At 45.9% G+C, this 14,220-nt stretch overlaps 2 protein-coding genes across 2 annotated transcripts; both read right to left on the reverse strand.

Moving 5' to 3' along the window:
* Window positions 1-9,542: 9,542 nt before the first annotated feature.
* PtA15_1A350 (uncharacterized protein) lies at window positions 9,543-10,116 on the reverse strand (the record flags this gene model as incomplete). The annotated part of the gene is made up of 2 exons (XM_053165369.1): window positions 9,543-9,653; window positions 9,739-10,116. 2 exons carry the CDS (start codon window positions 10,114-10,116, stop codon window positions 9,543-9,545), a joined length of 489 nt encoding a protein of 162 aa, XP_053016567.1.
* A 3,322-nt stretch (window positions 10,117-13,438) lies between these two features.
* PtA15_1A351 (uncharacterized protein) lies at window positions 13,439-13,975 on the reverse strand (the record flags this gene model as incomplete). The annotated part of the gene is made up of 4 exons (XM_053165370.1): window positions 13,439-13,628; window positions 13,709-13,772; window positions 13,854-13,874; window positions 13,960-13,975. 4 exons carry the CDS (start codon window positions 13,973-13,975, stop codon window positions 13,439-13,441), a joined length of 291 nt encoding a protein of 96 aa, XP_053016568.1.
* Window positions 13,976-14,220: the final 245 nt, after the last annotated feature.

Below are 14,220 nucleotides of genomic sequence, written 5' to 3' on the forward strand. Positions count from 1 at the left end.
AGGGTCTTCCCCAAACCCATATCGTCTGCCAGTATGGATCCTTGGGGCCGAATATCAGTCTCATCGTGAGGCGTCCTGATACCAGCGTCGTCCGTGTGGCGGCGAATCCAAGCATGGGCCGGATGATTCCACAGCAACCTTGTATCATGATCGGCGGACTCATTCTTTTGGAGGAATTGAAGTGCTGACATCTGATGTGGTTTTAGATTGATACGGCATTGTCGAAGAGCCACTCCGAGCCAACGTTCTCCACCCATCACGTCCCCCTCAGGCCTTTCGGAAACGAAATGGGGGATGTCAAAGAAGAGTCTTGGGTTGTAGTTCCAGATTGGCATAAGCTCGACGCTCGCAGCGGCGAAGGAGGTCTGGATACGGTGGATGTGTTCGGAGCGGCTGAACACGCAACCCCACAGCTCGGGCTGCATCCCATGGTGGGTCACAAAAAACGCTCGAATCTTCATGATATTGATATCGTCTGGTGCAATTTCGTTCGTGGAAACTGGACTTGAGCAGGTCGATGTCGGGCCTAGTAACGGCCCCAGGTGCTCACTTGCTTTTGTGCTGAGATCTCCTACCGCCTGCCGTGGGGCACAATACACATGCACTCGACTGCGACCTCGTTGGAGGAAGCCGACCTGTGGGACATGGTTGTCGGTCAAGTGCAGAGATGCTGAAATTGGAGCAACAAATTGACCGAGACAGTACGTGTTGCTCATTGCACCAGGCAATGGGGTGGCCGTGTTGATTGCAAGGGTCGCCGCGGAAGTTCCAAAAAAAGCTCCACTGGTGCTGATCACAGATATCTGGTGGATTCTTGAATCTGTTACATTTGACGAGATGCCAAGCAGCTTCCATCAGGAGCCACGCGCCCCTTGACCCTTGCATGTGATGTGTGTTTGTAGCTGTTACATAACATTCCCCGGCATCCACACACTTGTACCCCAACCCAAATATGATAACTTTTTACCTACATAAGATTGATATAGGCTGCAGACAAAGTCTTGTCTTGGACACATCGTAAGCTTCTCCATAGGGACAAGAGGGAAAGGGATTTCATCATCTCTAGGTCCAACTTTTGCATGTAAAGTAACTCAATGAAGGATTGTTTGTTTGACTGCCACAGAAGTAATTTCAGGACAGGTAAGTACTGTGGCTAAACTCCCAGAGCATTTTCAAGCAGATTGACTTTTCATTATCTTGTAACAACTCCCTCACCCCACAGGACAGCCCACCCACTCAATATTTCTAATTGAGGTATCATGGTGGATCTGACGAGCCAAATCAGTCTAGATGTGTCAAGACATTCAGACATATATGTGCTACTGGGAAGGAGGTTGTTAGATTTACCAGTGTGACTTCCAAACTTGCACAACTTCCAAGTCTTGCTGATGTCCAAGCAGTCAACAATGTGGGACATTTGTAACTGGACCTCATCCCCTCAGGGGAAGGAATACTCTTCATCCATCCCCACCAGAGATTAACCACACTCAATTGCCATAGAAAGCCGCCAATGCAATAAGAGATGATAAAATCTCCTGGCTGGAAGGCAGGGATGGTGTGCCTAAGGATCATGATGGGTTTACTTCCGGATATTCCCTTCCAAGGATCATTGGGATAAAAATGCTTGGTCCGCCTTCAACCCTTGGGGATACTTTCCTCCCTCCCAAATGCACATAGGACTAGCACCTTCTTTGTAATCTTGACCAAGAATTATTCTTGTTGAAAGATGGTAGCTCAGGGGTGTGCACCATGATCCAATGGAGGGATGGCGGTGTGCACTTGGCAACATTCCGCTACATTAAAATCAACCTCAACAGACTTACCCACATACATGATGTGTGCTACCAAGATCAGCATTGCCCAGCTCTGATGTTATCCAGAAATCGCACGTTGTGGGTTCAGTTGTGTGGGTCTTCAAAACTCTAATTTGGTTGTGTAAGTAGCATCCACTATGCTTGAACATGACCTCAGTTGGAGTCATGACTTCAGGTTTCCAGACTGATTCATGCTTCAAACAGTTCTTAATGACTTCAACATAAGGATAGAAATGACATGTACATGACTGCAGTGCTGACATTGGACTGACATCAGACCACGCAACGTATAAAATTCAGGCCTGGCACTCTCTAGACAGTGCAACACTTTCTCCCCTGGTGAGACGGGGCAATCCGCTCCGCTCACTATGCCGGAGCGCTGGGATACTTTCAATACTCCATGCAAGCCATTCTCCTTGGACAAATTGGAAAGGACACTGCCGCGTACCTGGATGACATTATGGTGTACACACAGAAAGGCTCTGATCACACGGCTGCGGTCAACGGTGTAGAGACTGTAAAATGAAGATGTGTCTGGTGAGAGTCAAACTCACGACCTCAGCTATGCTGAGACACATACTAGAGTGCTGCCTTTACCAACTAGGCTACAGACGCTTGTGGCTGCCAGCTGGGTGGTTGGTTGGTAGTGCACATGGGTCGATCCAACAGCCCTCCATACTGTGGTGATACATCATGGTAGCAGACAAACAGACAACTCAACAAATGGAATCCTGGAGACCCTGAGCAAGCATCAATTATGGCTAAAACCGGAGAAATGTGAATTTTCAAAACCGGAGGTGGAATATCTCGGACTCTTGATTGCGTGTAACCGGATTAGAATGGACCCCACAAAAGTGAAGGCGGTGACGGAGGCCCGCACTGCGGAACGTTACAGAACTTCAGCGGTTCATTGGCTCCTCCAACTTTTACCGCCGGTTCATTGACCACTTCTCGGGGAAGACCAGACCCCTACACAAGTTAAATTTGCCGTCCCCATTTGTCTGGGACAGCAAATTTAACTCCACTTTTGAATGCCTGAAGACCACCTTCACCTCTGCTCCAATCCTCAAGATTGCGGACCTGTACAAGCCGTTTATTTTGGAATGCGACTGCTCCAAATTCGCGCTCGGAGCAGTTCTGTCTCAAGTCTGCGACAAAGACAAAGAACTCCATCCCGTTTCTTACTTATCCCAATCATTGGTGCAGGTGGAGAAGAACTACAGGATTTTCAACAAGGAACTGTTGGCCATTGTTGCTGCTTTTAAAGAGTGGCAGCAGTACCTCAAGGGAAACCTGCACCACCTAACCACCATTGTTTACACAGATCACCGGAACCTAGAAAGCTTCATGACCACCAAGGAGCTCACTCAAAGACAGGCGCGGTGGGCGGAGACCATGGGTTGCTTTGATTTCAAAATCATCTTCCGCCCGGGCCACCAAGCCACAAAACCCAATGCTCTTTCCAGAATACCTGACCTAGCCCCCGCCCCTGGCGAGAAACTGACCTTTGGGCAGCTGCTGAAGCCCAACAACATCACACAGCGGACCTTTGCAGAGATATTGGAGTTTGAATCCTGGTTTGAGGACGAATTGATTGAATTGGCGGAGACGGAGCATTGGTTCAAGGTTGACATGCTAGGAGCGGAGGCGGAGGACGGGCTGCCCCTGTCGGATACGGAGCTCATCAGCAGAATCAGGGAATTGACTCTGCTTGACGCACAACTGACAAGATGGATGGAATCCTTAAGAAACTCAGTGGGAAAGGGGAACAGATACACGGAAGCAGACAGCATTTTTTACAACAAGGGACGGATAGTGGTACCGCCCCGGCGGACCCAATTTGGTAGACGGAAAAGTGAAAAATCAAAAGTGTTTTCTCATACATATATTTACTCACCCTAGGCCTCAACATACCACCAAATGGACCTCAGAAATGGATTCTACGGCCAATGTTACCCCTTGTCACCACTGGAAGAGTCACTGTAACCCTGCTGGACTGGAAGTTATACCCTCTTGGACCCTCATGGACACAGCCAGCCCCAGTCATAAACCTGTCACAACCCTCAAGTCACCTTTACCAGTTATATGCATACTCAGCCCCAGCCAAAAACATACTCTTTTCTATCCCTCTTATCTCCACTGCATATGCAGGGGACCAACCCCATTTCTTCTGTATTTGACATGTCCCCGCCTCATTTATGCACCCCTTGCAGCTGCATGCAGTCTTCTGACCCCATTTCTGCACTCCTTGCATTAGTCTGACACCACTCATGCACCCCTTGCATGAAGTACCCCTTTATTTGACATTTCTCGGCTTTGTTTATGCACTCCTTGCATTAGTATGACATCATTCTTCATTTCTCACCCCACTTTTTACCTGTATTTAGTATCTTCTGACACCACTTGTACACAGACCACCAGCTAAAATCCCTCATCCAGGGTTCCCCTTGTAGCTAAAATCCCTCACATTTGTCTATATAAGGAGCTCTCTCCCCCAGTTGTTTTTCCCTCAGTTCAGTACCCACCAGTTATACAGATATCACCCATTAGCCATTATCATCATCCTTACACTTTTATAACATACCATATCATCCCTCTTATCTGCAATAACCACTGAGCTCACTCTCATATTCTCATACTCTCATATCTCTTGGTTGACATATCACATACCTGTCACGAGTTACCCGGTTCCTGGTTCAACTCCCAACTGAGACATATACCCTTCTCAGCCCAGGCACTCTTCTCAACTTTTTATATCACCCTCATGAGGACCTGTGTTCAGCCCCCACCGGAAGTATCAAGTCAACTTTCACCCTTTTCCATCATCATAAACTCTCTCAACTCTCACAAACCTGTTGTCAAACAACTTCATCTGGAACTAGACCAGACCTATCACTTGATTAAAACTTGCCAAGCTTATCTTGGTGGGTCTTGTTATCTGATAGCAGAAGGGCAGAGTTTTGCACCTCCATCATACCCTTCACCATTCAGCAAAAGGGTTTCACAACCACGTTTGAGTCTTACACCGACACTGCCAACGGAGATATTGAAGAGCTGGCATGACAGCAAAGCGGCGGGCCACCCTGGCCAATCCCGCACCCTTGCCCTAGTCCGGCGGAGCTTTGTAGAAATTTATAACTTTCAGGCACAAGAAGTAAGAGGGCTAAGATGAGTATTGATAAAAAAATCAAGGATTGGGGCAGTGAGGATGAGTCTCTCACCGGATGCGGCTCAGCGGGGCGCAGAGAAAGAATGAGGAGAACTGATGATCTATAAATTGCTTGTTGTATGCTAGGTTTAAATAGACTAACAACAAGTGGCCAAAATGTGGTTAGAAGAAAAAACAAAAGGAAGGTGACTATGAGACAAGTTTCAAGTATTCTATCTCAGAGACTATGTTTGATAGAAGTATGACAAAATGTTATCTACTACTCACGGTTCTTAGACTACATGGTGTGATAACGTCTGTACTAACAGTGATTCTGAAAATGCTTGAGAATGATATAAAACAAGTTTCAGAGGTGAAAGTAAAAGGAATCTGACAGAATTCCAACAAGCTTTGTGTGGAGAGGCCAGAAGAAGTTTGTCAACCAATACGTGGATGGATGTGATTCTTGCCAATGGGTTAAAGCCTTGACGCAACAGCCATTTGGGACACTGGAGCCGCTGCCAATTCCGGTGGGGCCGTGGACAGACATCAGCTATGATCTCATCACAGACCTGCCTGAATCCCACTCCTAGTACTACAAAAGCATACTGACTGTTGTTGACCACCTGACAAAGATGGCACACTTTATCCCCTGCAGGAAGTCCATGAATGCGGAGCAGTTAGCAGACCTGATGGCAGAGCACGTTTGGAAGCTCCACAGCACTCCAAAGACTATTGTCTCTGAACAAGGGAGCATTTTTGTGTCCCAAATTACCTGGGAATTGCACAACAGACTTGGCATCCGCCTCCAACCATCTATGGTGTACCATCCAAGGACAGACGGACAGTTGGAAATCACAGACAAAGCGGTGGAGCAATATCTCCGCCACTTTGTGAGCTATTGGGAGGATAATTGGGCTCTGCTCCTGGCAACGGCGGAGTTTGCTTACAACAACAACGACCACACGTCAACAGGGGTGTCACCATTCAAGGCAAATTACGGTTTCAACCCATCATACAGCGGAACAGTGCGTACCGGCTGTGGCGGAACAGCTCTGCCAGCTTGCGGAGGTACAGGACGAGCTGAAGTACTGCCTGGAAGCGGCGCAAGAGGCCATGAAAAGCCAGTTTGACAGCGCAGTGCGGAAATCACCGGAATGGAACAGCGGAGACAAGGTTTGGCTAGATGGACGCAATATCTCAACAACCCACCCCAGCCCCGAATTGGAACACTGCTGGCTTGGACCATTCCCAGTAGCTAACAGAATTTCAAAATCCGCTTGCAAACTGACCCTTTTGCTCTCCATGCAGGGAGTCCACCCGGTTTTCCACGTGTCAGTACTCCGCAAACACAAGCCTGAAAAAATTGCTCACCGACAGCGGTGGACCCCGGAGCCGGTGACGGTCAACGGCGGAGATGAGTGGGAGGTCGACGGAATACTGTACAGCTGGCGGAGAGGGCGGAAGAGTCAATACCTTGTCAGCTGGCGCGGATTTGGACTGGCGGAGAATTTGTGGGAACCGGAGGCAAACCTGAAGAACAGCGGGGACCTATGGGCGGAGTTCAACTCAAAATTTCCGGAGGCGGCGGCCAGGCATTGGAGGACGCGGAGAAGAAAGTGAGAGGGCAAGCTTTTTCCCACTGGGATTTTTAATGCTGCCCGGGGACAGAATGCAGAGCCAACAGGGAGGAATTTTATTTTCTCATTGATCAACCAGAAAAGGGGGCGGCTTGGGCATTAAAGGGGGAATAATGTTATGAGCTTTAGGGCGGGCTCTGCAGCGCAGACTCACGTGTACATAGACTACACATACATGTCACGGACCATACTCAAGGTTCAAGAGGCTGGAGATCCAAGCCTCTTCCTCATCCTGCAATCCACCATCTTGGATCCAGAACCCCCAGAACCCCAGACCCCAGACTTCATCTTCCTCTCCCTAGAACAGAACATAACACTAAAAATGTCTCAGAGGGCTTTTACTAGCAGTTTGATAGTGTAAGACGCCAATGATGGGCCAGGAGTGATGTGGTACGACCTGTAAAAGGATTCACATAACTGGGAGGCTTGCTCAATGAATGTGCATCCATATCAACACAAGATTTTAATAGGCATTCAAGGAATAACTCAACTTGGTTTCATGGTTTTACCTACAAAAAGGTGAGGGTAATCAAGAATAGATGTGATTCCTGAATTGAATGATGGGTGAGAATGAAGGCACTGTTCAACTATAGTATGGGTTTAAATTTGCTGTAATAATATTTAAAGGGATACAGTCCATGGGGGTCTATTTATATAGGGACTTGATTAATTGACTACCATAAATTTGACTTCCAACTACCAAGGTTTAAGTTGATAGAACCGCTACCCAATTTTGCACCTGGTTCACATGGACCAAAAATTGACCTGGGCGCAATTTGGTAGTTGGAAGTCAAAAATGGAAATACAAAACGGTAGCACCAGGAAAAATAAATTGTCACTGGACTACAGGTGACATCAGCCTAAGTCCACTGAGCTACCCACCAGTTGCACAGTTGGCCGCATGTACAGCCCCCTCTAGGAAACAAAGGGGCCATTTTAGCCTAGTTGTGGTAGTGCCAGAGCTGGAAAAAAGTGACAGCCATTGTTGCTTGATGTCACCTGATGTCTGGTGACAATTTATTTTTCCTGGTGTAGTTGGATTGTCAATTTTTGCAAAAATGGCAAAAAAAACAACTCCTCCCTGCGCCGCCCAAGCCCCGCCAAAATTTTACAGAGGGCATAAACCCTCTCAAGAGCATATTGTGAGGTTCACGGCATTACCACACCTCAGGAATGGGGTGTGCTACTGTGCGCGCATTTTGGCCGGTGTCCTACTAATTAGGAACACCATCAAAACCATAGCCACATTGCCCCAAAGGGTCCAAAAACTTTACAGTTCCCAGATTAATACCCTCACACAATCATTGGAGGACTTCCCGCCAATCTGGAAACCCAGATTTTCCCAGATTTTGCAGGGAAATCTAGGCAGATCTAAGATTTGGGACAATTGAGCCCAGATTTCCCCGCAAAATCTGGAAAAAACTGAGCTCCCAGATTCACAGGAAGTCCTCCATTAATTTTATTGCGGAGGGCTTACGAGAAAGCTTGGCGAATCAACTTTCTGATGGTAGAAGGGACTCGCCCTCACCACCTCCACTATCATCTCCTTGGTTTGTTTGACTGATGACACCAAGCTTATCACAAAAATTCTTGTTCAGTGTCAGAACTCCAAATATACCCCAAGATTTCATCCCTCCGCATGGCTCTCAGAACGACCGCCGAAAGCCCTTGCTGAACAGAATCAAAAAGATCGAAAACATTTGGCCTCTTGAAAGATTTTTATCCAAAATCAGTATGATGAATTACAAGGCTTGTTATTCTGGTGGTGGTGTTGATTGGGATTCCGTTGAATTGGATCTCGAATGCAATTTGTTTGACGGAAAAGATCATCTTTTCACTTGAGAATGTCTCTGGTACCGCATTGTGACTGTTTTCATTGGTGCCATCTTGCAGGTGAGTTTTGGCTTTATGAAAAGCTTTTAATTTGATATTGAGCTCTGTGATCATCAGAAGTTTGAAATTACTGAGCTCAAGCTCATGCTTTATATCTCTTAATTTCATTTTATCTAGGAAATATTCTTGTCTCATAATGTTATGAAACTTTCTCACCTCCCTTGTCTGGTTTTATGGCTTCCAGTGCTTTCATTAATCTTCCTTAACCATTGATCCAATCACAAGATTGCTACCAATATATCTCATCATCCTGTAGCAGTTCCTACCTTCATTGCTCATTAAATTTGTACCCTCCTAGAATTCTTTCACACATTACAAACCCATTTTTTTATGGCATCATGTATATTGACATTATCAAATGAAAAGAAGCACTTGATTTCTCCACTACGTATTGCACCCTACTTTTTACCTTCATTTCAACAGTAATCAACATGAGGTGCATGTGAACAAACTCGAGGTCATGCAAAGGTACTGCCAGAATGGTTGTAAAAAGTGAAAATTAGGAAACAAACTAGAGGCCAAGGCGGCTTCGCCGCTGCAAGGTTCAACTGTTTTTCTAGCATAATTGATAGCTCCAACACCTTGCAAGCATAGTCACCATCTTGCAAAAACTTGCTAAGTGCCTGTATTGTACTTTCTTGGATAGGAAGTACACCCTCCAAATGACGCAGGACTTCATCCATTCAGACTCAAGTGGAAAGCCTGAGGCTATGAGAGCAGCTTCACAAAGTCACATTTCAACAAAAATCAAGTTTGACTTTTGGCAAACTGGATTCAATCCATGCATTGCTTTGTTCATGAACAAGTTAAGAGATGATCAGATTGTGTCAAAAACAAGTGAGAGGCAGATAAAACCTCAATGAGAGGATGGCAACAGGGGAAATGGTGAGTACAAGAAGCTGGGGATAATTGTGATCCCTAAATATTTTTGAACAATGATGTTTGAATTCTGCAACTGAGAACTTGAGTTTGGTGGGTACACCTACAAGTTTTGTCCTAGAAGAAGAAACAGGGGGAATTGGTCTGACAGTGTGTCCAAGGCGCAGGTCAAGGATGGTATGGGCCTGTGTGTTTGACATGAACCCCACCTGCGAGTCCAACCAGATGTTGATGCAGCTCTTGAGACCCATGATCTTTGCCAGCTTCAATACCATCCAACTGATCATCAGTATGCAAATGAAAAGAACCACGGGAACTGTATGGACAAGACGTACTTGTTTAGGCTAGGAAATGCATAGTTTACCTCTTTACGGGCACGGCGGACCTCTTGCAACCCCGCTCCAGACAAACTGCCAACAGCCAACTCCTGCCCAGCAAGACCAGTTGGATGAGCAGATGGGGCATGTTCTCCACTGAAGGCATTGAGCTCTGCGCGGACGCGTTTCTTCTTAGCTACTGGGTGTTTCTCCCAGCCTTGGTCTTGACTGGGCTGAGATTCATCCAGGCCATCCTCCGTGTCTTCTTTTGTCAGGCCCAAGTCCCGCCGTTTCACACTTGTTGGCTGGCTCGCTAATGTTGCATTGCCCAGATCACTGCCTGACGGCTTTGGGTCCGCCACCTCGTCCTGCCGTCGCGATCCCGTAGTGGGGGCTACACCCTTTGGGGATGGGAGAGTATGCATAGGTAACAAAAACTGAGCGGGAGAAAAATTTTCAAGGATGTGCAGAGGAGTCAGACTTGTCTGTCTCTGCTTTCTCAATCATCACTAAGTTTATCTGGAAAGCCATTGGGTATCTTCTATCAGGGCCTTTTGATCTTTTGGGCGCGTATTAACGTGTTTGTTCTCATAAAGCTCAGCGGCATCTTTGTCATCTTCAGAGTCTTAGTCGCTGTCAGATGAATTTTTGGATGATGAGGATTTATTGAGCTGACTCATAGCACAATTGTGTATCAAAAAGCTTCCTGAACAAGTGTGGGCATCTTCCAAACTTTGATTTTTGGCGTCATCGTCAGAGTCCTGCGTTTCAGATTGACCTTTGACCCCTCTTCTGTGACCTCAAGTTGAGCAGGTTGTGCAGACGTTGAGTGACCGTTTGGGATCAGCTCAGATCCAGCTGGCGAGTATGAGGACTTTATGGGGATAGGGACCATCATCTCGTGGCGTTGATTAGGACGAGATGAAACAAACCGGTCTTGTAATGGCTTCGGGGGCTGATACGATGGACCCAACAAAGATCCGCCAGAAACGGGGCACAATATGGTATTGGTCGACTTCGTGGTTGGTGGCTGCATATCTTTCGACCCTGATTGCCTAACGCCAGCAATGAGAAAGTCAAGAAAGAGGGGAAATGGAGAAACCCAAAGAAAAAAAAACTTGAATGACTGAAGAAAAGCACCTAGCTACATAAACATAAAAAAATAAATCTAATTACGTGATTGGAACTATGGGTTCCACATAGAGTGAGCAGTACGCACCATAGTTCTATGAGTACAGTTGATTCTGAGCAATCCTCTGCCCCGCTGAATTTGTTTATAAAGCTAAGACAATACTCTTCAGGGTCGGTAGAGAACTGGATTCTCCTGCGCTCACGTAGCGCCAGCAACTCGGCCCGACTTCGGCCAGGGAGTGGAGCAGGTAGCGAGTCTGTTGTTGAGGCGAGTTGATTTCACTTTCCAGTAGCGCACAACCGATGTGTCGACCAGGAAGGCCAGAAGATCCAAGCAGTAGCTAACGCCTCGCGGGTAAAAAATCCATCGGCAGTGTGGCGGTGGCGTTGTTGTCAAGAATACATGCAAGCGGAGTCAAGATCAAGGCTTGCAGCGGTCAATGGTGTATACATAAAAGGGGACCTGCTCTTGGGTTACAATATCCCCCAGGCGTCCTCTGCCGCTGTACTTCCAGCGTGCAGTTTGCCCTTGCCCCCTCCGCTGTTGCACTTGCGCAGTTTGAGGGGCTAAACTTGTTGGCCCCCCTTTGCATAATGCCTTAACTGCGCGCGCTGGGGGTCATCCGTGTTTTGTCTTTTAAACCTGCTAGGCAGGAAGGGACAATTCACAAAAAAAAAATTGTGTTAATTTGTATTTAGAGCTAATTAGTGTTTGTGAATCTTGTAAAATTGTTAGTGGTCTTTTTTTTTTGTTTATGTGCCCAAGTATAGGGGGAACCCTTGATCCTGAATTCTATGTTTTGCTTTCTTTAATAAACTTGGATGAGTGCAACCAGCTAGCAAATGGACGTGGCCGCGTAAAACAACCAAAAAGCCGCCAAATGACAAGTCCAGTAAAACTGGGAAAATTATCAGATGGGTTTTGTTGCGATCGGAAAAAGGTACCCCTCCTCTCCACCCGCTCCCCTTGCAGGGGAGCGGGGCTGTTTTTAGAAAAGTCGTAGCTTATGGGATGCAGATGGGAAGAAAAGATGAGGCTTGAAAAAGACACAAGAAAACTGAAGACGTAACATGAAATTTGGGATGTATGTGAGAAAGTCAACGTCTTATTGGGCAACTAAAACTTTTCCTAGGTTGTATCACAATAAGGCATAAAGGATAACAATGATTCAACTAAAGCACATCAGACAAACCTGTCCGCCTTCTGAGCGAAAAGAAGGAGAAAGGTCGAAAAAAGAAGGCCATAAATTGCCATACTTTTCACAAGTGAAGAAGATGCTAGGACATTTTGAACACCTATTGACTGGTGACTTGCCACGTTTTCTTTCAGAGTCTGTTTCTTGTACACATTCCAAAAAGTTTTTGCAAGAGTTGGGTTTTGGGTGAGATCTGAAATTCCTGTCACCATCCCGTGTGATTTTGGACCATCTGGATGGTAATCTGCCACCTTTTCTCTGACAAGTTTTTCACACAGGTCCCAGAGTTTTTCGGCCTGAGTCGTATCTTGAGCAAGTACTGAGGGTATAGTAACCACCCCAAATGGGTGAAGATAAGCAGCCCTACATAGGAAAAGTATTACCTTAATCATCAACATTGAAGCTCAGGGTATTTACATATTTTTCCAATAAAAAGCCAGATATGAGTGGCCAAACAAAGAAAATCAGCCTCACCTTAAATTTTTATCCTCTAACTCAAGTGCTGTGGCAGCATATAGGGAATTGAATGCACCATCCTTTGGTGTCAGTAAAACCTTACTATTTGCCCACTAGACAGACAATCATGCCATTAAAGTTCAGCAGGTTCTTTGTGAAATATATAGTATTGACACTGGTGCTTCAGCTCACGAGGAAAAAAGACTGTTGAAGACATTTCACTGGCAAAACACCTATATTTTGATTATCAAAAACTTGCATCAATGCTTAATTCTTTCAACTATAACTCAATCTCAATGCAATAACTAAACCTACCAGTTGCAAGTTTAGTGTTTACCCCACCAGGATACTTTAGAGTTACATGTTGAAAATCCATCAGCCTCCAAATGATGATTTGCTGGAGGTAATTTTCCCAGTAAAAAAGACTTACAACTGATGTACAAATGATTCTTGTAGAGCTGAGCCTCCTTTGTAGCTCGTTGGTAAAAAGTATTTTCCATGAAGATTGCAGTAATTGCCCAAATTGCCCGTCAGTTTTCCTTTACAAATCCAACTCAGAAAATCTGATCTTCTATGCGGCAAAAAAATCAGATGAACTTACCATTAGCTTACTCAAGCCGTACCGGTCCGTAGTGAAGTACGAGTGTCTATTTAAGCTGTCCACCGACGAGAAATCCGGGGTGCCCTTTACCCACGAGTGCGCTACACTGGCAACATTGACAATTCGAACATGTGAACCCGGCTCTTTGGACGTCTTTTTGAGCAAGTCTAGCAATGGGAACGTGAATGCAAATTAGTGACCAATAGCGTTGCAAAGCTGCAGCTCAATGCCATCTTCGCTCAGCTGATATGGTGTAAACGCCTGGAGGACCGTCAAGACATGCCCAAATAGAGAAAAAAGAAAATCAATAATCAGAAACATGAAAGGCTTGAGGTGTTTAGAGTGTGGTGAAAAAAAATCAACTCAGACTATTCCAGCGTTGTTCACCAGGATATCGAGCCTGTCTTCCTTCCCGAGGAACTCATGAGCTGCCGAATGGGCAGATTTGAGTGAGGTGATGTCCAAATGTAGAAATTGAGGGTTTGAACCTGGCACAATGACATTGATCTTTTTGATCGCGTCCGTGGTGTCCTTGTCAGCCCTACATGCCAGACTGTTCAACGGAAGTCCGTTAGATTCCCTCTGGACTTGTCTGTTTTTGGGTTCAACCCAATTTTCGATTCCAATGCTCACTAGACTTTTGCGCCATGACGAGCGAGTTCCAAAGCCGTAGCGTAGCCTATACCAGTACTAGAACCTGTAAAAAAATTCAAGAGCCATTTTGTTAACCATTTGATTGAGGCAGCCCTCATTAGATTTCGAGCTTTGTCAACTCCACCTGTGACAATGGCAATCCGGCCTGTGGATAACGAAGGGGAAGATAGACAATGTTGAGCATTGAACCATTAAGGATTTGAAAATCTAGTAGAGAATTTTGGATTGACCTTGGAGATTTGGCATCTGGTCAACCGTCCAATCACTTCCTTTGGCAGATGCAAAAAGCTTTAGTGCAAGTTGAGAGCTTTTGGAGTCTGCTGACCCTCTGGTAGGATCAATTACTACAGGGGATATTAATATCAATTTACATCGTGCTGCTCGGAATATGGTGCGCCAAGAAAATGAAAAGATCTATGCACCTGGTTCCCCATGGTGTACGAAACCATGTGCAAATGGAAGCATGCTCCTTGCTACTTGAAAGAGGCATA

This window comes from Puccinia triticina, chromosome 1A (genome assembly GCF_026914185.1).
Source record: "Puccinia triticina chromosome 1A, complete sequence".
NCBI classification, from domain to species: domain Eukaryota; kingdom Fungi; phylum Basidiomycota; class Pucciniomycetes; order Pucciniales; family Pucciniaceae; genus Puccinia; species Puccinia triticina.